Source organism: Engystomops pustulosus, chromosome 6 (assembly GCF_040894005.1).
Source record: "Engystomops pustulosus chromosome 6, aEngPut4.maternal, whole genome shotgun sequence".
Lineage (NCBI taxonomy): Eukaryota > Metazoa > Chordata > Amphibia > Anura > Leptodactylidae > Engystomops > Engystomops pustulosus.
In genome coordinates, this window is record NC_092416.1 from 178195120 (window position 1) to 178218206 (window position 23087).

The 23087-nt window shown below is 44.5% G+C and overlaps 1 protein-coding gene across 1 annotated transcript; it reads right to left on the bottom strand.

The window, feature by feature from the left end:
• Positions 1 to 15: 15 nt before the first annotated feature.
• LOC140066188 (uncharacterized) lies at positions 16 to 18026 on the bottom strand. The gene is made up of 7 exons (XM_072113724.1): positions 17767 to 18026; positions 10377 to 10467; positions 8714 to 9025; positions 6262 to 6540; positions 4774 to 4896; positions 3650 to 3684; positions 16 to 2266 (listed from the first exon to the last, which is right to left on the bottom strand). The coding sequence occupies exons 2-7, from the start codon at positions 10435 to 10437 to the stop codon at positions 2189 to 2191; spliced, it is 888 nt and encodes a 295-aa protein (XP_071969825.1). The 5' UTR covers positions 10438 to 10467; positions 17767 to 18026; the 3' UTR covers positions 16 to 2188.
• Between the last annotated feature and the right edge of the window lie 5061 nt (positions 18027 to 23087).

The following is a 23087-nucleotide window of genomic DNA, read 5'->3' on the forward strand; positions in this document are numbered from 1 at the left end:
ACAGTTCTACCTGGGACTACTGGAGTATCGGGAAGGTGTGGACAGATCTGGATTATCATTGTAGCTCCTTCTCCGGGCCTGACAATTCTTCCTGTTTATGGGACCCTGGAGGGAAGCTACATTGATCATCCAAATTTCTTCTATTTTCTGCTTTATTGGTGTCCTCAGGTGCTGGTATCAATGAAAGCTGTGACAGAGAAGGGAGTATGAATCAATTATTACATTTTTGTGTTGGCACTTTGCAACAAATAAGTGGGTCTTTGTTGTAGTTTGGGCACTCGGTTCCTAAAAGGTTCGCCATCACTGTCCAGTGTCCTGGGACATAAGGACTTGAGCTGGATGCATCACTCTGCTGTACATAAAGGGGCACATGTACCTAATTTTTGGCTTTTTCTTTCCTATGTGTGACTTTTCCTTCAATTTTCTCCACTGACTGCTCCTCTGCCGTGTTCCCTGAGTTATTACCTGATCCAGGGGGAAAGTTGCAACTTTTTTTTTTTGGCGCAAATCCACCCCTGTCCCGTACAAGGTGTCAGGAATAGCTCAGGAAACTTTTTGCAAGTTTTATTTTAACGAAAGACCGAAACTCCTCAAATTCCTCATGTATCATTAAGGAAAAACCAGCGAGCTATATCTGAGCTGCAGGAAAACATAAACAGGTGCACAAAACCGGACTTTATGGGGGTCATTTACTAAGGGTTCGCGGATCGCACTTTTGTCAGACTGTCGTGGATTGCGCGGCTTGTACAGGTATTTAATAGGGGTCGGCGCTGGGATTGTGTCGCACGTGATCGATTTTTGGTGCAGCTGCGCCAGCTTCCACGCGACACAATTTAAGGGGCGGGTCATCGGACGATCCAACTGATTCGGACTGAGCGCGGGATTTAACTTTCAAGCCCCAGCACTTAGATGCATCACTAAAAAGATGGTGAACTTGAGGGGGGAAGTGACACATGCAGGATATCGGGCACACGATTTTAGTGAATCGCGGCACAGTGCATGATCGGCGGACAATGCACTTTCGGTAAACTCCAGGGACGTAAATGTGCTCCAAAGTTTCCCCTGATGTGTTAGTAGATGGTCACCGACCAGGGCAGCTTCTAGCTACTTTGATGTACAGGACGAATCTCAAAAAAATCTCTCTACCCCCTGAGGACATTAAAATATATAAAATGTTCCCTGATTTTAGCATAAACAGCCCCCACCAAATTAAAAATGTTAGGGACATACATTTATGTGTGGATTATAGTCTGTGGCGCTATCCCACTAAGTTGGCTTAGAAATTGCCCCCAAATTAATTCTAAAATACACAGCCCCCTCCTTTAATTAAAATGTACAATGTCTTTCAAATTATAATATTGTGCCTGTCATGAATTAAAATAATGATTTACATGTACTGTGTACTTCACCAAAACTAAGCTTAGTACATAAATACAGCACCAGTATGGAGTCCAGTACATAAGTACAGTACTAGAACCAAGCTCCATACAGAAACACATCACCAACGGGTATTCGGGGCCAAACCTTTGTTTGAGATTTGGACAAACTTGTTGAACCGAAACTGAACGGGTCTGTTCTCTAGTGGAGACATATCTATGTATGACACTACTGGTGGGAGCTTGGGTGCTCTTTGCTATGATTTTGGGGAACACGTTCACAGTTTTGGGTAGAAAAATGATGGAGGCAAGAAGCAGCAGATGGTGCTGGGAGATGACTCTGGGTGCTGGGAGGTGGCTCAGGGTGCTGGGAGGCGGCTGTGGGTGCTGGGATGTGACTCTGGGTGCTGGGAGGCGGCTGTGGGTGCTGGGAGGCGGCTGTGGTTGCTGGGAGGTGGCTTAGGGTGCTGGGAGCTGACTCTGGGTGCTGGGAGCTGACTCTGGGTGCTGGGAGGCGTCTGTGGGTGCTGGGAGCTGACTCTGGGTGCTGGGAGGCGGCTGTGGGTGCTGGGAGCTGACTCTGGGTGCTGGGAGCTGACTCTGGGTGCTGGGAGGCGGCTGTGGGTGCTGGGAGGCGGCTGTGGGTGCTGGGAGCTGACTCTGGGTGCTGGGAGGTGGCTGTGGCCCGATATATCTCAGGACTCTATGCATAAAAAGAATAATTCCTTTTCTTCGCACTGAGCCTTTAGCGTCAGCACCAGAGACTTATCTACAGCCCAGAAAATTTTCATCGGTCTCACAAGACATTTCCATTAGGTGACCGGATCTGTCTCCAGCAGGTCACCTCCGTTGTGCTGGTCCCTGTCTTGTTGTCGCTGCCTCTTATGTTCCTGTTGAGAAAGATGGAAACAGACAATTAGGTAGGAGACAGGTAACACAAGGTTTTTGATGGTTTATGCATGAAAAACTTTAGGCCTTAAGTTATATGGGTTAGGACACTGTGTACAATCTGCTCAGCTCCTCCTGCTCTATAACATGCTGCCTGCAGATAGGACACTATGTACAATCTTCTCAGCTCCTCCTGCTCTATAACATGCTGCCTGCAGATAGGACACTATGTACAATCTGCTCAGCTCCTCCTGCTCTATAACATGCTGCATGCAGATAGGATGCTATGTACAATCTGCTCAGCTCCTCCTGCTCTTTAACATGCTGCCTGCAGATAGGACACTATGTACAATCTGCTCAGCTCCTCCTGCTCTATAACATGCTGCCTGCAATAGGACACTGTGTACAATCTGCTCAGCTCCCCCTGCTCAATAACGTGCTGCCTGCAGACAGGACACTATGTACAATCTGCTCAGCTCCTCCTGCTCTATAACATGCTGCATGCAGATAGGATGCTATGTACAATATGCTCAGCTCCTCCTGCTCTTTAACATGCTGCCTGCAGATAGGACACTATGTACAATCTGCTCAGCTCCTCCTGCTCTATAACATGCTGCCTGCAGATAGGATACTATGTACAATATGCTCAGCTCCTCCTGCTCTATAACATGCTGCCAGTAGATAGGACACTATGTACAATCTGCTCAGCTCCTCCTGCTCTATAACATGCTGCCTGCACATAGGACACTATGTACAATCTGATCAGCTCCTCCTGCTCTATAACATGCTGCATGCAGATAGGATGCTATGTACAATCTGCTCAGCTCCTCCTGCTCTATAACATGCTGCCTGCAGATAGGACACTGTGTACAACCTGCTCAGCTCCTCCTGCTCTATAACATCCTGCCTGCAGATAGGAAACTATATACAATCTGCTCAGCTCCTCCTGCTCTATAACATGCAGGCTGCAGATAGGACACTATGTATAATCTGCTCAGCTGCTCCTGCTCTATAACATGCTGCCTGCAGATAGGACACTATGTACAATCTGCTCAGCTCCTCCTGCTCTATAACATGCTGCGTGCAGATAGGACACTATGTACAATCCTCTGCTCCTGCTCTATAACGTGCTGCCTACTGATAGGACACTATGTACAATCCTCTCCTCCTGCTCTATAATGAGCTCATACCTATTGGACTGCTTGTTAAATTTGATGAGTTTAATCGTTTGGCTCTCTCTTGTGTCTCGGGTCTGGTTAGTTTTTAATTTTTTTTTATACATAGTTTTTGTTTCTAAGAATCCAGTGTATCTCTCATATATCCGTTCAGTCCTCACGTAGAGGGTCTACATACCACCCAATGTATCTCCGAGGCGTCGCACTCACCTTGCCCCTGAGGGCTCCCTGTAAAGCTCTGGCACCTGGAAGGAATGAAACACCTTGTAAGTGACAGATTCTGCTGATCCGGAGTCTTGGATTTTGATATTTTATTGGAAGGGATTTTCCTATTTATGGATATTTCTGACCAATCGTATCCAACACCCGACCCCCCAACCAATCAGCCTACAGAAGCTACATGAAATTGCCTATCTTTACTTTTAGATTATTATTTAAAGGACATCTACCACCAGGATGAAGGATTATAAAGCAAGTACACTGACATACTGGTGTGCGACCCCTATGACAGGATCCGCTCTTCTTTTAGCAACTTAAGCCCTTGTTTTTATAAAAAAAAAAGATTTTAACAATTATGCAAATGAGTCCAAAGGGCTCTGGGCTCATTTACATAATTTTTAAAACTGTTTTTTGAAAAAACAAGGGCTTAAGTTGCTAAAAGAAGAGTGTATCCTGCCAGAGGGAGCACACACCGGTATGTCAGTGTACTTGGTTTACAATCCTTCATCCTGGTGGTAGGTTTACTTTAACAATGATTTTATTTGTCTTAGTATTAGTGGACATTTTCATGACTGTAGTAGTTGAGCCCAGATATCAGCAGGGGCCAGTGGCTCTGTAGCCATATTTGAAGGAACCCTTTGTATCATTGGCACATGGTAGTTAGGGCCTTGCCACAGATTTTAACATGAGTTTGTTCTTCCCTAAATATACCAGACACCTCAGAGTCCGGTATAAGGGTCAGGTCTGTCAGTATTAGCAACGTCTGACTATTAATTCCACAGACATTGTACTATATGCAGTGTATAATGTACAGAATTGTCTGTTGTTAAGTCAGAACAGCGCCAAATATTGTCAGTGGCCAATCCTGGTACTACATCTCTCATCAATAGAACCAGGCCTCTTATGAGCTGTAGTACCGGGCACTACCACTAGAGAATATGTGGTGCTGTGGTAGGTAGACAATGATGGGGGGGCCCTTCCTTCAGCTGATCGGCCACCAATCTGATATTGAGGATGATTGGCCACTGATTTTTAAAGAAAACCCATGTAAATAATGAAACATACCGTGTATGTAAGTATTTGGGAGAATTTGGTAAAATATAAAATATATTTACCTCTCAAAATGGACTTCCTGTACCATACTGCCAGGAAACCGAGAATAAAGACTACAAGCACTGCGACTGGTATGGATATGTGGGCTCCACGCACTTCACGGTTCTTATAGTTGTGTCTGGCCACTAAAAAGAAACATTTTGAGTTTTTTTTTATAACTTTTTTTAAAATTGTAATTATCCCATGATGTCATACAAGGCGTCATAGATCCCACACATAGTATTTTTAGGAATGTACGCCCACTGATCACTATAGTTTGGGGCTCATACTAAGAATCTATTGGATACATATAGTGAAACCACTTTGAGAAGACAAATTTGTCCCGGGCTGTTCTGGTCATGGAGGGGAATCTGCTTCTTGCTTAGGGGAAATCTACCACCAGGATGAAAGACTATATTCAAATGAGCCTGAGGGGCTCCAGGCACCAATAACACTTATATAGCCTGGAGCACTTCAGGCTCATTTGCTTACAGTCCTTCACCCTGGTGGTAGACGCTCTTTAAGGGAGGGGGTCTTCTCAAAGGTGCGGTATTTTGGAGAGGTTTCACTGTATGTTCACCATATTGCAGTATATATTAACTCATTGGGGCAGGTTTTTCTTACCCGGCCCATTCGCGATCCAGCAGCGCGTTCTCTGCGGTGGATTCGGGTCCGTCCGGGATTCACTAAGGCAGTTCCTCCGACGTCCACCAGGTGGCGCTGCTGCGCTGAAGTTCCCTGAGGCCCGCCGGAATGCACTGAAGTTCACCGGCCTATTCCTGGTACAGGTAAGCGCGAGTCCCGCAACACTTTTTTTTTTTAAATGCGGCGGTTTTTCCGAATCCGTCGGGTTTTCGTTCGGCCACGCCCCTCGATTTCAGTCGCGTGCATGTCAGCGCCGATGCGCCACAATCTGATCGGGTGCACCAAAATCCCGGGGCAATACAGGGAAAATCGGCGCAAATCTGAAATATTCGGGTAACACGTCGGGAAAACGCGAATCGGGCCCTTAGTTTATGTGCCATTTGTGGTGCTGTGTACTGTATTTTTAATGCATCATACACAGGAAGTCGTTATTATATTGTATTGTTATTTAGGCAACATATGCAGGGCCGGCGCCAGCACTGGGCATACCGGGCCCAGAGCTGCTGGGGGGGGGGCCCACATGAGGCCGTACATAAGGAACCCATAGGGGTGAGGGATGACTATATCTAATGAATCGATAGTGGATAAGGGGGGCTTTATATAATATAACCATGACGGGGGCTGTTAGGGATGATAAACTAGGGAATATTTTAGGGAACAGGAGACTGTTTTAGTTTCAGAATTTTTTATGCCGCCACCGGAATTCACTGGAAAGGGGCCCCCTGAGGCGCTGTCACCCAGGGGCCTACTGATACCTAGAGCCGACCCTGCACACTCAACATCATTCCACAGATGACTTTTTATGCATGTTAGGTCTCCTCTGGAGACTAATTTCATAGAACAAGTAGAGGTTGGGGTGTAGTCACCTGATGGGTCTGTGGGGTCCCGCACCGCAACGCATGCCTCCACTTTCTCTGTATCATGTAACGTGTAAGAGCAGCAGATATTCCTGCCGCTATGTTCCTCATTTAGTTTCAGCGAATCTTGTAACCCAAAACCCATCATTAATGGTTCCACTTTCCTTGTTCCGTGGTACTTCCGTCCACGTTCGTCCTTCCACACCATTGATGCGTTATCTGCACTCTCTGTTTCACACTTCAGTTCATTAGTTGTGTTATTTGTGGAAATCTTTGGTTTACAGATACCTAGTAATAGAAAATATTAACATATACATATACAGAAGAATTGGGACATAGTTGTTAAAAGTTATACCGTATAGAGGGACCGGGGAGATTTTTCATATGCCTGGTGCACGACCGTGCCAAATTTTGGTGGCCAAATCTACATCAGGTCTGACCTGGCGTAGTGTGCGCAGAGAATGGCAAACATTCAGGCCAGAAGAGACCTTCAGTTTCTGCCCATTGCCGGCCCACTATGTCGTTGACCACGCCCCCTTCATGCCCCCTCCATGCCCACATGGCGTGGAGGTGGCCTAGTTGTAGGAGTAATCACAGAATTATCACTGTGTATGAAGCTGAGTGATGTATTATATGATAAATCTCATATCTGTTGATTTTGTTTACACCAGAAACATTTTGGTTTCCTCTCTAGACCACACCCCCTTTAACGTCTCCCAGTTTTCAGTCGTGAAAAAAATTTGCTGTATGTTAGTCTTCAGGGCTCCTACATCGTCTGTTGTGTTGCAGTTTTCCCTTTAGTTTAGAAGGTCTGGTGAATTTAGAAGTCCGATCTTGGGTCGGAAATGATTTTTAAGGATCCAAATCAGGATGTGAATTTTCTTTAAGGCTTCGTTCACACATGGCATTTAAAGGGCATCTACCACCAGGATGAAGGATTGTACACCAAGCACACTGACATACTGGTGTGTGTCCCCTCTTGCAGGACCTTCCCTTCTTTGAGCTTCTTATATTGGTTTTTTTTTACAAAAAAAGGCTTTTCAATTTATGCAAATAAGCTTGAGGGGCTCCAGGTGTTGATGGAGCCTTGAGCCCCTTATGCTAATTTGCATAATGTTCAATGCTTTTTTTTTCTTAAAAACAAGGGGTTAAGAAGCTTAAAGAAGAGCAGATCCTACCCAAGGGGGTGCATACCAGTATGTCAGTGTGCTTGATTTACAATCCTTCATCCTGGTGGTTAATATCCTTTAAATTGCGTTTTGAAACTCAATACAACAGATTTGTCTAATTTTGTGTTTACAAAACTCAACATTAACCAATGTTAACGCAAAGGAGGAGATTCATTATGGCTTCTCCACCAGTGTTCTGGCTTCTCGGCCCACACAGCACTGGGTATGTCAGGGTGGGGAATGGGGCGGGCAGGGATGTGAATGGCGTAGGCTCTGCCAGTTCCGATTGGGTCTACTGGCCGACTTTGCACTTGTATCCACTACTAGTCAGCAGCCCTTTAGGGAATATAGGCACCAGAGCGTTAGTAGGGGGAATATTAAGACTAAAATTCCCCCCAACGTGTTAACACATTGTTAACATTTGTGTTTTGTAAACACAGTGTTAAAGGAATGTAAATAGGCAAATCTCCTCAGTTGTTGTAATGCCTTTCAAAGCGCAATGTAAAGGCTGTTTGTGGACCAGCGTTTAAAGGGGTCGTTCAACTGAATCCAGCTGTTGACCAATCAGTGGCCTGAGTGGTGACAACCTCTAAAACAGTGTGGCACATTTACTTTGAAAAATCCAACGAAAGTGCGATCCATGGACCCTTAGGCCGGCGCCACACGTAGCGCTTTGTCTGCGCTTGCAAACGCAGACAAAGTCGCGCCCACCGGGACGGGCCTCGGCCCGATCGCAGGCGTTTACGAGCCGCCGGTGTTTTGCGTAAATTTAACGCGAAACACCGGCGGCTCGTTCCCGATCGCAGGCGTTTCCATAGAAACGCCGATGCGATCGGGCCGAGGCCCGTCCCGGTGGGCGCGACTTTGTCTGCGTTTGCAAGCGCAGACAAAGCGCTACGTGTGGCGCCGGCCTTAGGGCTGACACACTGGGGCTTATTTACTGAGGTCAGTCTCAAAATACCCGACTTCTCGACAGTACCATCTGGGCTCCATCATCCATTACCAAAGGACTCTCAAGGTTGACGAGTAGGTAAGTAATTTTTTTTTACATTTCAGGATATTTCTAACCCCTCTCTTCATGTGTCACCAAAAATGTTTCATTTTCACTGCAGTCTGCAGAACACGTACGCCCCCTAGAGGTGACAAGACTGACTATGTTACTAGGGACCCACCACTTGCTAATTGCCCGTCATGGCCGGTGTAATCATCCAGATTATGGTGTCTTTTTGGCAAGTATTTGACAAACTCCTCCTACAATTGGAGATTAAAAAAACATTGAAAAACTTTCTTACCCGATGTATTCATTTTGATGTCTTCCATGTGATATCCTACTGCTAATCCATTTGCTTTCATATAAAGTTGATAATTTTTATTATCCGACAGCTTGACGTTGGAGATGTTGACCTGCACCTTTTTTTCTTCCCAGGCGATGCCGATATTTCCATAATTTATGGTCCGATTCGACTGTTTATGCAAATCAATTTCAATCAACAATGAATTGTTATATTTTAGGGTGATTTCCTTGGGTGGGTGGGTGAGGTCACATGTGATGTTCACAGTCCCTCCACATTTACAAGCTTCTTCAGAGCAACTGAACTTGAACACTAAAAGAATGGAAAAAATAGAAACATCAACATAATAATTTGGATGTGTCCACCGCCCGCGGGGAGAACATCTAATTGGACCTTTGTCTGATGCCCCTACAAACATGTACAGCCATGGCCAAACCAAAATTGCACATCTTGTGTTGGAAATAGGTCTAGTGGGCCAAAGTAAATTGACCTATTTATTTTGGATTATTATCGTCTCGTTTCCGTATCTGTTGGGCAAAAAGTTTAAATATTTTAATGGTTGAACCAATTGGTGTGAAAAGAGCCATACCCCCAACCCATGTCTACACGGGAAGCACATTGGGGCACATTTACTTACCAGTCTCTGGCACGTTCCCCCATCCGGAATGTCCGACTAGAGTGTATTGTGCCACGATTCACTAAGATCATGTGTCCGATAACCTGCATGTGTCGCTTCCCCACTCAGGTCCGCCGGAGTTCACCTTTTTCTTCCTGGTGCATGTAAGTGCTTGGTTTTGCGACACAATTTTAAAGTTAAGTCCCGCGCTCAATCTGAATCAGTCGGATCGTCCGACGGCCACGCCCCCCATTTCTGTTGCATGAAAGCCAGCGCCGCTTTGCCAAAATCCGATCGCGTGCGTCACAATCCATCCCCTTCTAAATATCTGCCCCAGCCGTGGGAAACCCAAAAACGTCGGGACATCCGACGAAAGTGCGGTCCGCGGACCCTTAGTAAATAATCCCCATTGTCTTGGCGTGGCCACCTACTACTGACACCACAGAGAGAGAGTCTTTTAATACGGGGGCTTGGAAGACACTCAAGGCTGCTAAGTAGTCAGAAATGAGAAACGATGACCCTACCCACCGGGAAATTTAACTGACCAACAAGTATGGAACGCCGGCTCTTAATATTGCTCGTACTGTGTCAGGGAAGAATGACTCACAGAGGGCCAAAGGTAAAAGTGAAGCTCCCCTCAGACCTGGCATTAGGCAACGTATGGAAATCGCAGATTACAGTGTATTCAAGTAAATAGGATATTGTAAATTATTTAACGATGGGAACTAATGAGGAATTTGTGTGATGGTATTACTGTGATCCTCAGGGGCGGGGCTTAATGCTCTTCAGCCCCATAAAAACCAATAGTGTTCTTTAATTTAACACTCTGCATAGGATTTAGAACTTCAACATTATTACACAATCATTATTGCAAGTCAATACCATCCTCCACCACCCATGTCTACTGTGGTCCCTGGATACCCTTCAAACACCTGGTACTTGACACCTCCTATCCCTGAATACCCTTCAATCATTAACTGCATGACACCTCCTATACCTGCAACAATTCTATTCCTAAAAATATTTTTTACATTAAGGTATACTTACACCCAGCGCAGAATACTCCACGGAGGAAAATCAATAGGCAAACTATTTGGCCCCAACTCATTGCCGCTGTTTTGGTTTCATAGACGAGAAGCTGTATGGAGAACAATATAAAGATACAAACATTTATTAATACTTTCTCCATGGTCAGAGAAAAGGTCCGGGCTTGTACAGAACCTATTTGAGTTTAGGTTAAGGTATGGTTGGCCTTGGTTGACTATGATAACCCTTGGCATATGGTAGGAATGGATGGACATGGAGGAGGCCAGTTAGGATCCAGGTAAATATCTTCTATAATAACATCCAATTGTACTTAATTTTCTAAAAACTTTTTCTCCCAACCCATAATGGGGTGGAATTAATGAAATCCCCCACCTGAAGGTAGTCACTCCCCACCTGAAGGTGAAATAAGGGTGGTCATCACTTATCACTCATCACTTATTGACCTCCTCTGATCAGAAGAACCTGAGGGTAGGTTGAGCTTGCGTCCTGTGGTCATGCTCGTAACGTTCCATTGACATTGAAGGCTGTAGCCATCTGAGATTCAAACTTCCTCCTAATCGATAAGGAACCCTAAAGCCCCTGATCTCACGGTCCGTGTGTTATTCCCTGTGATAGCATGATTTATACAGAAGGGAAGGCCACACTGTAAAGAGTTGTCCATTGTACTGCATGACACAATTCAGCCATAGATTAGATAGGTTTAGATCGGGTTAGGACTAGCAATAGAAGGTACAACCCTTTCTTTCTGTAATGAAAACACCAAATGCTAACCTACAGGTGTGTGCGGCAGGTTAGAGCCTGGAAAGAATGTGTCCTGGAGAAGCTTCAGACATGACCTATATTCCCAGAGCTCAATATTATTATAACAAAGAACAAGTCTCCACATATCACGATATCATTAGAGATACAAGAATATACTATGCAGGCTAGGCCATCAATGTCTGATCAGTGGTAGGACATCAACGTCTGATCAGTGGGATGTCATCTATGTCTGATCAGTGGGAGGCCGTCAATGTCTGATCAGAGGGAGGCCATCAATGCCTGATCATAGGGAGGCCATCAATGCCTGATCAGAGGGAGGCCATCAATGTCTGATCAGAGGGAGGCCATCAATGTCTGATCAGAGGGAGGCCATCAATGTCTGATCAGAGGGAGGCCATCAATGTCTGATCAGAGGGAGGCCATCAATGTCTGATCAAAGGGAGGCCATCAATGCCTGATCAGAGGGAGGCCACCAATGCCTGATCAGAGGGAGGCCACCAATGCCTGATCAGAGGAAGGCCACCAATGCCTGATCAGAGGGAGGCCACCAATGCCTGATCAGAGGGAGGCCACCAATTCCTGATCAGTAGGGGTCCATCATTGTCTTATCACTAGGGTCCATCAATGCCTGATCAGAGGGAGGCCATCAATGCCTGATCAGTGGTAGGTCATCTATGCCTGATCAGTGGTAGGTCATCTATGTCTGATCAGTGGTAGGTCATCTATGTCTGATCAGTGGTAGATCATCTATGTCTGATCAGTAGGGGTCCCTCAACATCTGATCAATGGTAGGCTATCAATGTCTGATCAGTAGGGGTCCATCATTGTCTTATCACTAGGGTCCATCAATGTCTGATCAAAGGGAGGCCATCAATGCCTGATCAGAGGGAGGCCACCAATGCCTGATCAGAGGGAGGCCACCAATGCCTGATCAGAGGGAGGCCATCAATTCCTGATCAGTAGGGGTCCATCATTGTCTTATCACTAGGGTCCATCAATGCCTGATCAGAGGGAGGCCATCAATGCCTGATCAGTGGTAGGTCATCTATGTCTGATCAGTGGTAGGTCATCAATGTCTGATCAGTGGTAGATCATCTATGTCTGATCAGTGGTAGATCATCTATGTCTGATTAGTAGGGGTCCCTCAACATCTGATCAATGGTAGGCTATCAATGTCTGATCAGTAGGGGTCCATCATTGTCTTATCACTAGGGTCCATCAATGTCTGATCAGTAGGGTCCTGGGTCCTGAACTGTGTTAAATAATTGTTTTAGCCACACTAGTCGCCATTACAACATAGCAATCCATAGTGTACAGCTTTTATACCACCATTCCAATCTTCATTAAGATGTCTCATTTTCCCCTGCATTTTAAAATCTAATTTCGGCATGGATCACAAGGGTTTAGGATGATGGGGTACCCAGAAAATGGACTGTGGAATGGCTGCTCAGCAACACAGTGAATTCCATCCAGTGATATAGTTTTATACCGGTGTCCATGGAGAGCTTTCGGTCGCTCCTCGGATCACTCTGTATAATGGACTGTACCAAATTGAAATTTCCACTCCCCTGGGGAGAACCTACAGTTACAAGTAGTAACCAGAAAGGTTCCTGTCACATAGTTATACATACGGAGCTTACAACTTGGTCTTCCTGACTGTATACTTATGTATGGAGAATAGAATAAAGTCACAGTGTATGATGGTCGTTACCAAACAGGCTTTTTATGGGGGGGGGGGGCAGAAACATCTATCACAGTTAATAATAATGACCAGACAGTTGTACATAAGGAGCTCATAGCTCAGCATCCCTGACTGTATACTTATGTTATGGAGAATCTAGAAGTAGTGGATGATCACTGTACATCTCTGCAATAGGCTGGTCACGTGATGCTGTGCTGAGCCGTCATGGGATTGAGAGTTAAGCCAAGAGGAAGAAAGCAGAACTAATTAAATTATGCTGAAAAAAAGTGTAAACAAGTAGAATTTTTGTATTACACTTTTTCTTTGGTCTCTATCCAGCCCCTTGCATCTGGAAAGGCCAGGCTTCCTGGCTGGTTCAGAGATCTAGGACTTACTGTTGCTGTGGATCCATGGAGGGTTGGCACACGGCTTCCATTGACTGGTAAAGTCCGGGTTTGTGGCTGGACTTCATTTTAAGCACATTTTAAGCACATCGGGTACTGATCCCATACGCACCTACCAACTTTTCTAATGAGCTGAAATCCTACATTTTGTGGAAGTTTGTACCTGGGTCCACAACTGCAAATGACACCAGAACAGATGATCAAATTATCTGTGGGACTGGTGCAGCAGGGGTTGTCTCCAAAACCTATTTTTGACCCCAATATGGGAAACCTATGATCAAAGAGTGAAAGTATTGATGTAACATCTGAGTGATGAATCAGCGCATGCGCTCAGCTAGTACTGTGATTGGTTATAAAGGGTGTGAGAGACCGGGGGCGTGTATTAGTCATTAAAGGGGTATTCCCACGAAGACAAGTTTCTTAAATATACTCAGGATAGAAAAATAACACATTCTATAATTCACTGTTATTAACAAAAATACTGCATTTTACAGATATAGAGACAGGTTGGAAATATAAGTCCTGGTGTACACAATTTTAATTTTGTTCCTGACCGTGTATCTTCTGACTTTAGGGTCGGTAGACATCTTGTCTGACACTTGAGCTGAGCTCTGCTTCCTCTCCCCTGCATTTCTGGACGAGCTCACACAGATGCACACTGAGACTTCCTGCCAGCAAACACATCACATCGTGCGGAGAGCTACAAGCTACAGGCAGATAAGTTCTTTATATGAGGTAGGGAGGCACATTAGATCTAGCCGTGTGTTGTGGCAGAGCAGAGATGTAGCAGAGCTAAGAATGTCATTGTGTGTAATAGGCATCTCATGGATTTCATCATCTCTCGTCTGTCTAATCTCTTTTTATGTGTCAGATACTAGTGAATGTTCAGAAGATAAGGAGATTAGGAGGAGAAGACGACGCAGTTCGGTGGCACACGTGGCCTTTTGAACCCGTTTTTAGGCCGTTTTAAAGCAGTCCGTTAAAAAACACATGCATTTTTTGACCATTTAACAATTATCTTAATTTAGATAATTGGATAAAACTGTTAAACGGATGAACTGCCCCTCCCCCAGGACTCGCCACCCGCTGGAGCCAGGGAATATAGAATAACCATTTAAAAAGCACTGGATTTATTCATATTTCTGACAAAGGCATTTTGAAATGAAAATGCATTGGGCTATTGGAACCTGTCCAGGTAAAAATTACCTCCCTGATGACAGGTTCCCTTTAAGGAATTGTTATAAGCTTCACTTTGGTATAACCTCTAGTCATGTAGACGCCGGTTCCGGGCTTCCTGCCAGATCTCGTTGTTGTGCCAGATTCTTGCTGTAGGAGAGCGGATTCATTATAAGTCTAATTGTCTCCTCACAGATATAGCATTCACAATGAAGTTTTCGAGTTTGTGATATCATTGACCTGTCTGGTACAAGATCACAGCCCAGGATGAAAGAGGAGTGAATCTTAACAAAATCTACAATCAAAAATCCATCCTGATAAACCCGGGACATTACTCATAGATCCAGGCACCGGCACTGTGGTATCTTCTTATATTTCTTCTCCATGGCCTCCTTCCTTCCAAAATCAACTTTTAAAATTATGTGAGTGAGCCTCAAGGACTTCAGAAAGTGTTGCCAGAGCCTGGGGTTACATTGTCTCACTCTTACACAGTGGGCAGGGGAAAGTGCTCCTGCACAGTACAACAGCCTGTGAAACTACAGCATGGAGGGTCTCTGGTAACACCTCCCAGAGCATAATAAGCATAATTTTTTAAGTTGATTTTAGGAGCAAGGAGGCCATGGGTAACTTAGAAGATTACCACAGTCCCGGTGCCTGGATCTAGGAGTAATGTCCCTGGTTTGATGGATTTTTGATGGTATATTTCCTTTAAGAGTCCAAGCAGATTGGCACGATGACATTGGTATGACTGACAATGTAGGCTTCCGCCTATATTTTAGGCTGTCCGACAAAGGTGTCCAAATTATTCAGCTTCTTAACCAACGGAGGCAGCTAGAAAGAAAGAATTCCCGATTCCACCAGTCTGTCCTATACTGTCCCCCCTCCACCATCACCAAGGACTCCAACAGAAATAACAAATAATGGACTTTTAAGGACAAGCTCCTCGTCTGCACTAAGTACTTAGATCCAGACAATTTCATAAAAACATCATCATTAACAAAAATGAATCTGCGGTTCAAGACCCATTAGGGGAAAGCCACAAGAACAGAATCATTTTAGTAAGACAAATTATCATCCAACCTGCACCGACATGAGATTCCCTATAACTCTGTACTATCCGGATTCGGCAGATCTCTGCTACAAGGAATCCTGACATCTAGCCCTTCATCTACAGTGCTGAGAATCCCCTGCAGCAGGTGGCAACCTAAACTCAAAGCTGCCTGAGGTAAGCTATAGAACGGCGCCCCCTCTGCCCCATCCAGTAGTAATGTATCCGGTTATAAGTGGGTTCTCCATACCAATGCTGACATCAGTTGTAAAGAAACACTATTGGTCCTGCTTTGTAGCAGATAACTGTGCCCATGATGCTGCCGCCCACCTTTCTGCAGGTGGTGCCGCCTGAGGCAAGTGGCTCAACTCATCACCTTTTATCTGGTGCACCCCTGCCTGTACTGACCAAAGCAAAGTGACTTTTTAGCACCCATTATTTGGACATTTATTCATTGGCTCCCCCTGGCCATAGCTGTTCCTTTGCCTTTGTATATAACCTACTGTAGATCTCACATTTGGTTCTCCGTCTATATCTTGAGATGCTCTTTTATCTAGTGAATGCACAAGTCTTATTTACAATAAGTAGGAGATCTGGCAGCCGTCACTACATCAGAAACCAATATCAAAGTCTACTGCACCCGTCTGCTTTACCTGCCCTTGTATTTATCAGCTGTCCCCGTATTCCTGTCTCTGCCTGCCGTTTCTTGTAAATCCTGGAGGTGTTTACTATAGGAGGAGCCTCATCATGACTATTTGTATTGTGATGCAGTTTATAGATATCTACCACAACATGATCTGCCCTGCAGGTTCTGATAGAACCTTCAGAGATATCTGATATTCTGAGGCTCCGTAACCCAGAACTAGCTGCTTAGGATAAAGCGCTGACTACGTCATAAACATCTCAAGACAAAATCAACTTCTTATGATCAACATCCAGTTGAAAAGGATCAAAATTGGCTACTGGATGGTAGAAGAAATAGTGAACATAACATTGAGAACCTTGAAGATCCTACCACATGACCTTCCAGTGGTCACAAGGTCTTGACTTGATGTTCTACTAGCTATAGACTAGACTAGATGGTGCACCAGCAGCAGAATAGTGAGTGCAGCTCTGGAGTATAATACAGGATGTAACTCAGGATCAGTACAGGATAAGTAATGTCATGTATGTACACAGTGACTGCACCAGCAGCAGAATAGTGAGTGCAGCTCTAGAGTATAATACAGGATGTAACTCAGGATCAGTACAGGATAAGTAATGTCATGTATGTACACAGTGACTGCACCAGCAGCAGAATAGTGAGTGCAGCTCTGGGGTATAATACAGGATGTAACTCAGGATCAGTACAGGATAAGTAATGTCATGTATGTACACAGTGACTGCACCAGCAGCAGAATAGTGAGTGCAGCTCTGGAGTATAATACAGGATGTAACTCAGGATCAGTACAGGATAAGTAATGTCATGTATGTACACAGTGACTGCACCAGCAGAATAGTGAGTGCAGCTCTGGAGTATAATACAGGATGTAACTTAGGGTCAGTACAGGATAAGTAATGTCATGTATGTACACAGTGACTGCACCAGCAGCAGAATAGTGAGTGCAGCTCTGGGGTATAATACAGGATGTAACTCAGGATCAGTACAGGATAAGTAATGTCATGTATGTACACAGTGACTGCACCAGCAGCAGAATAGTGAGTGCAGCTCTGGAGTATAATACAGGATAAGTAATGTCATGTATGTACACAGTGAAATGAAATATCAGAGAATAATCAATTTTATTCAATACACACTTGCATTTTAGGTAAGTGACCAGCTCATACAGTATTGGTGAGTTCATACCCCTATCTTCACTGTCTACCTTCTCCTGGGAAAGCTGGGTTGCACACATTTATGAGCACCATTAACTTCTTTAATGCTGCATTGACATGTTGCATTTTGTTTGCGTTTAACGTATTCGTTTTCAAACGCATCAGAACAGCCGAGAAGAAGACATTTGCCTAATTACACTGCTACAACGCAGCCTATGGATTCTCACTCTACTTTCCCGGGCTCCTGAATGAAAAACTTGTAAAGAGCTGAAGTCTCTTATGCTCAATCACCTCTATAACCCATGTACATCTGGTAACTACTATCCAGGACGCAGATATCATGTGATCTCTTACTCTCCTGCAGCTGTTGGCAGCAAAGACCCATCCGTCATGTGGACGGATACCATTAGTTTTATAGCCTTAAAACACAGTAACCCTTTACATATGAAACATGCAGAATGGCTGATCACAGGGGGCAATAGCTTGCACACAACAACACATTACCTGAGGATCGTTGAGTTCTCTTCCCGCACCCTGGAGATGTGTGTGACCAGCGGAGAGGAGACGGAGGGCTCACACCAGGGTTAGAGGGTCCTGGCTGTGAGATCTGCAGGGAGGGAATGTTCTGCAATCCAATGTCCTCCGAGTATAATAGGACGGGGAATATGCGGAGATACTTTCACTTTCATTCTGGCAGCCGCTGTTGGTGTAATTCAAGTAAATAGTAACATACACACGTCCATCCAGATCCTCCTGCTTCCTGTGGGCTTATTCCTGATGCTGCCAATTCTTCTCCACTTATATAAGAAATCCCCCGACTCCAAATCTGGGAATCTCAATAATTTCCAACTCCGGACGTCTAATAGGAGATAATAACGCTCTTTCAGTAAAGAATCCTCCATAGTATTTGTATAGACAAAGACGAGGCTGGAAGACTTTCCTCCGCCTGGACAAACTCCGACCTTTATCCGCCTGGACAAACTCTGACCCTTCTCCGCCTGGACAAACTCTGACCTTTCTCCGCCTGGACAAACTCTGACCCTTCTCCGCCTGGACAAACTCTGACCCTTCTCCGCCTGGACAAACTCTGACCCTTCTCCGCCTGGACAATCTCCGACCTTTCTCCGCCTGGACAAACTCTGACCTTTCTCCGCCTGGACAAACTCTGACCTTTCTCCGCCTGGACAAACTCTGACCTTTCTCCGCCTGGACAAACTCTGACCCTTCTCCGCCTGGACAAACTCTGACCTTTCTCCGCCTGGACAAACTCTGACCCTTCTCCGCCTGGACAAACTCTGACCCTTCTCCGCCTGGACAAACTCTGACCCTTCTCCGCCTGGACAAACTCTGACCCTTCTCCGCCTGGACAAACTCTGACCCTTCTCCGCCTGGACAAACTCTGACCCTTCTCCGCCTGGACAAACTCTGACCCTTCTCCGCCTGGACAAACTCCGACCTTTCTCCGCCTGGACAAACTCTGACCCTTCTCCGCCTGGACAAACTCTGACCCTTCTCCGCCTGGATAAACTCTGACCTTTCTCCGCCTGGACAAACTCTGACCTTTCTCCGCCTGGACAAGGCAAGATTTTACAAACAGGGGGCATTATCTCAGCATTTCACGATCCAGATTATTCAGGTCCAAGCATAAGTTTCAATAAAAATCTTTTTCCTTTCATTAGATTAAAAATAATACATATGTTCATCTCCTCCTCCAATTAGAAGGAATATTATAGAAGAGAATAGCATAATATAAGATGGTATAATATTACAGAAGAGGATAGTATTACATTACAGAGAATATACACTCACCGGCCACTTTATTAGGTACACCATGCTAGTAACGGGTTGGACCCCCTTTTGCCTTCAGAACTGCCTCAATTCTTCGTGGCATAGATACAACAAGGTGCTGGAAGCTCCTCAGAGATTTTGCTCCATAGTGACATGATGGCATCACACAGTTGCCGCAGATTTGTCGGCTGCACATCCATGATGCGAATCTCCCGTTCCACCACATCCCAAAGATGCTCTATTGGATTGAGATCTGGTGACTGTGGAGGCCATTTGTGTCCAGTGACCTCATTGTCATGTTCAAGAAACCAGTCTGAGATGCTTCCAGCTTTATGACCTGGCGCATTATCCTGCTGAAAGTAGCCATCAGATGTTACAGGGTACATTGTGCTCATAAAGGGATGGACATGGGCAGCAACAATACTCAGGTAGGCTGTGGCGTTGTACCAAGGGGCCCAAAGAGTGCCAAGAAAATATTCCCCACACCATGACATCACCACCACCAGCCTGAACCGCTGATACAAGGCAGGATGGATCCATGACACCACCACCACCAGCCTGAGCCGCTGATACAAGGCAGGATGGATCCATGCTTTCATGTTGTTGACGCCAAATTCTGACCCTACCATCCGAATGTCGCAGCAGAAATCGAGACTCATCAGACCAGGCAACGTTTTTCCAATCTTCTACTGTCCAATTTCGATGAGCTTGTGCAAATTGTAGCCCCAGTTTCCAGTTCTTAGCTGAAAGGAGTGGCACCCGGTGTGGTCTTCTGCTGCTGTAGCCCATCTGCCTCAAAGTTGGACGTACTGTGCGTTCAGAGATGCTCTTCTGCCTACCTTGGTTATAACGGGTGGCGATTTGAGTCACTGTTGCCTTTCTATCAGCTCGAACCAGTCTGCCCATTCTCCTCTGACCTCTGGCATCAACAAGGCATTTCCGCCCACAGAACTGCCGCTCACTGGATGTTTTTTCTTTTTCGGACCATTCTCTGTAAACCCTAGAGATGGTTGTGCGTGAAAATCCCAGTAGATCAGCAGTTTCTGAAATACTCAGACCCGCCCTTCTGGCACCAACAACCATGCCACGTTCAAAGGCCCCAAATCACCTTTCTTCCCCATACTGATGCTCGGGAGAACTGCAGGAGATTGTCTTGACCATGTCTACATGTTAACGAGCAGTTGGACAGGTGTACCTAATAAAGTGGCCGCTGAGTGTACATCCCCATAAAGTTAGAGAGGAGAATAATATAATATTACTGGGGAGGATTGTAAAATATGATGCACTTGGGCTGGAAAACAAAAGGTACAATTATCTTTGTAATGACAAAAAGATGTATGAAGAATTTCTATAAACTATGTCCTTCAGCATTTATAGCAATCACTAGTAAAATGAAATATTGGGGCTTATTTACTAAGGGTCGTGGATCGCACTTTCGTCGGGCTGTTCACAGTTTTCGGGATTTGAGCAGCTTTGACAGGTATTTAACAGGGGTTTGCATTGGGATTGTGTCTCACTCGATCGGATTTTGGTGCAGCGGCGCCGGCTTCCATGCGACAGAAATCAGGGGGCGGGCCGCCAGACGATCCGAATGATTCGGATCAATTTGTATCGCAAGACAATGCACTTACATGCACCGGGAAGAAGAAGGTGAACTCCGGCGGACCTGAGCGGGGAAGCGACACATGCAGGATATCAGACGCACCATCTTAGTGAATCGCGGCACATTATACATGGACAATGCACTTTGGTGAACAAGAAGGACAAATCTAAACTGAAAAAGGCGCAAAAGAGAGAAACTAAGATAATCTGGGGAACGGGTTATTAGTTGGAGGTTTACTATTATCTGATGATCAGTAAGAAGATCTTTCTCATCCGTCACTTTAATGATTATCGTAACTGCCACAGATCTAAGCTTAGGGCAGGAGGCGTAGATAGGGTGATAGTCTATGGACGGGGGGTGATTGGAACCAAAAAGAATCCAAATGGAATTATCTTCTCTACATTGTGGCCCCCTATGGACTATTTCCAGAAGTTCTCATCTTTTTGGGATTCTTTTTATTAGTGCTTGATTTAAGCTTGTACAGGCGGTCCCCGACTTACGAACACCCGACTTACAGACGACCCCTAGTTACAAACGGACCTCGCGATGTTGGAAATTTGATGTGCTTAATTCGCAAGCCACAATGATCAGCTGTAACAGTTATCACAGGCGTCTGCAATTAAGATTTATCGTTAATCCTGAACCAAAGGATGTGGACGTTCTTTTGTCTCAGTCCAAATTTTCTAATTTATTTATAAAAAAAAGGCATTAGCCTCTCTGAAACTCATTTGTCAAAATAAAACTTCACTTTTATTAAATCTTTCTATAAAAAAAAAACCATGTATATTGTCCCAAAAATTGGTGTGAACAATTTCCTGTGCAACATTAAAATTATGCAGGCCGTTGTGGAAACTTTTATTGTGTGGTGTGGAGTATTTTGTTGAGGCGTCCTGAGATACACGTGTAATATTAGCGATAGTACCTTAGTCCTAACAGTAGGTGTCACTCTTATTCACCGACTCAATTAATCTAAATAAACCTGAGACTGCAACACTGTTATAATTGTTTTGTAAATAAATACAGTGTCAATTTAGCTTTTTTGCTTGTCTACAGCAGTGATTTCCAACCTTTTTTTGAGCCGCGGCACACTTTTTATACTTAGAAAATCCTGGGGCACACCACCAACCAAAATAGCACAAAATGACACTAAAACAGTCATATTATACATATAGTTAATAATATAGATTCTAAATTTATTTTACTCACTCAGTGTGAATCCTGGGCCTGGCAGGAATGGAGGAAAGACACACACAAAGCTCTTCCTCAGCAGTTCTCAGTTTCTCCCTGTTTTTAGTATATGGTGCTGATTATTATGTGGCTCATATACCGCAAATTAAAGGGGTACAATGAGAAGTGCTATGGCCATATGCTGAGTATATGAGCTGGTACTTGTAGTACTCCAGCCCAGGGCCGGCGTTATGGGTAGGCATGAAAGGGGGGAATCTCTTCTTTCAAATGAATCTTGAATTGTGTTTCTAGGTGCCAGGGATCCAGAGATATTCAGGTTTAAAGTGAGAATATCAGGTGCCATTTTTATATATAAACATCACTCCCGAGGGCAGATTAACAGTTAATATCTCCGTTTTCCTGACACTTAGAAACATAAATTTGGATCCATATAAAAGAGGAGACTCTCTTCTTTCATAGGAGACAAAGCCAAAGATACAGCCCTCTGAAGTCCCCTCCCCCCCTCCAGATTCTTAGGCATCAGGCTGCAGGGAGAATTTGCTGCACACAGGAGCTGCTGCACCTCACAGATAATGGAATTTCTAGTTGAAAAGCAGATATCTAGTTATTACAGTTTTAGTGATATTGTGAACTCTATTACATTTAGGAGATGTGAAGGTAAATATTTTATGTTTGGAGAAAAAATTTTGCCATCAAAGTCAAATTTTAACTATTTTTTTTTTTAATAAAATGTTTGAATCAAAATTGCATGAAGGCGCGCCTATGTCTAAACTCTTTAATGCAATTTTGAAAATGGGGCAGGTGTCTGCCCTCAGAAAATATGTGGTTTGTTGGGTTACTTTAATTTTTTTTTGCTGTTATTTCGATTTTATTTTTAAACGCCAAAATTGTATAAATTGCTTTGGTCAATAACGCAACAAAATATCCAGAAATACCGGACTGTTGAATTCCCGGGTGAAGATGCTTATCATCTCTCTCCTGTCTATATATCTGTCTCCTATAATCTGAACATTTACATATCTCGCTTTTTCTCTATTTATCAATCAATCTTCTATTTCTCTTCTACTGTATTTATTTCTCACATCCATCTCCTGTACATATCATCTACTTTATGGTTCTGCATCTAGAAATCTCTATCATCTTTCATATTTATCTTCTATCATAATAATTAATAATTCTTTATATAGCGCACACAGATTACACAGCGCTTGCCAAATCAGTCCCTGTCCCCATGGGGCTCACAATC

Coding starts and splice junctions, on each gene's coding strand:
- LOC140066188 (XM_072113724.1), bottom strand. CDS start 10,437: ATGAGTTGGGGCCAAATAGTTTGCCTATTGATTTTCCTCCGTGGAGTA. Junction 4,897..6,261: donor GGACCCCACAGACCCATCAG/GTGACTACACCC, acceptor GTTTCTTTTTAG/TGGCCAGACACAACTATAAG. Junction 2,267..3,649: donor AGGGAGCCCTCAGGGGCAAG/GTGAGTGCGACG, acceptor CTTTCTCAACAG/GAACATAAGAGGCAGCGACA.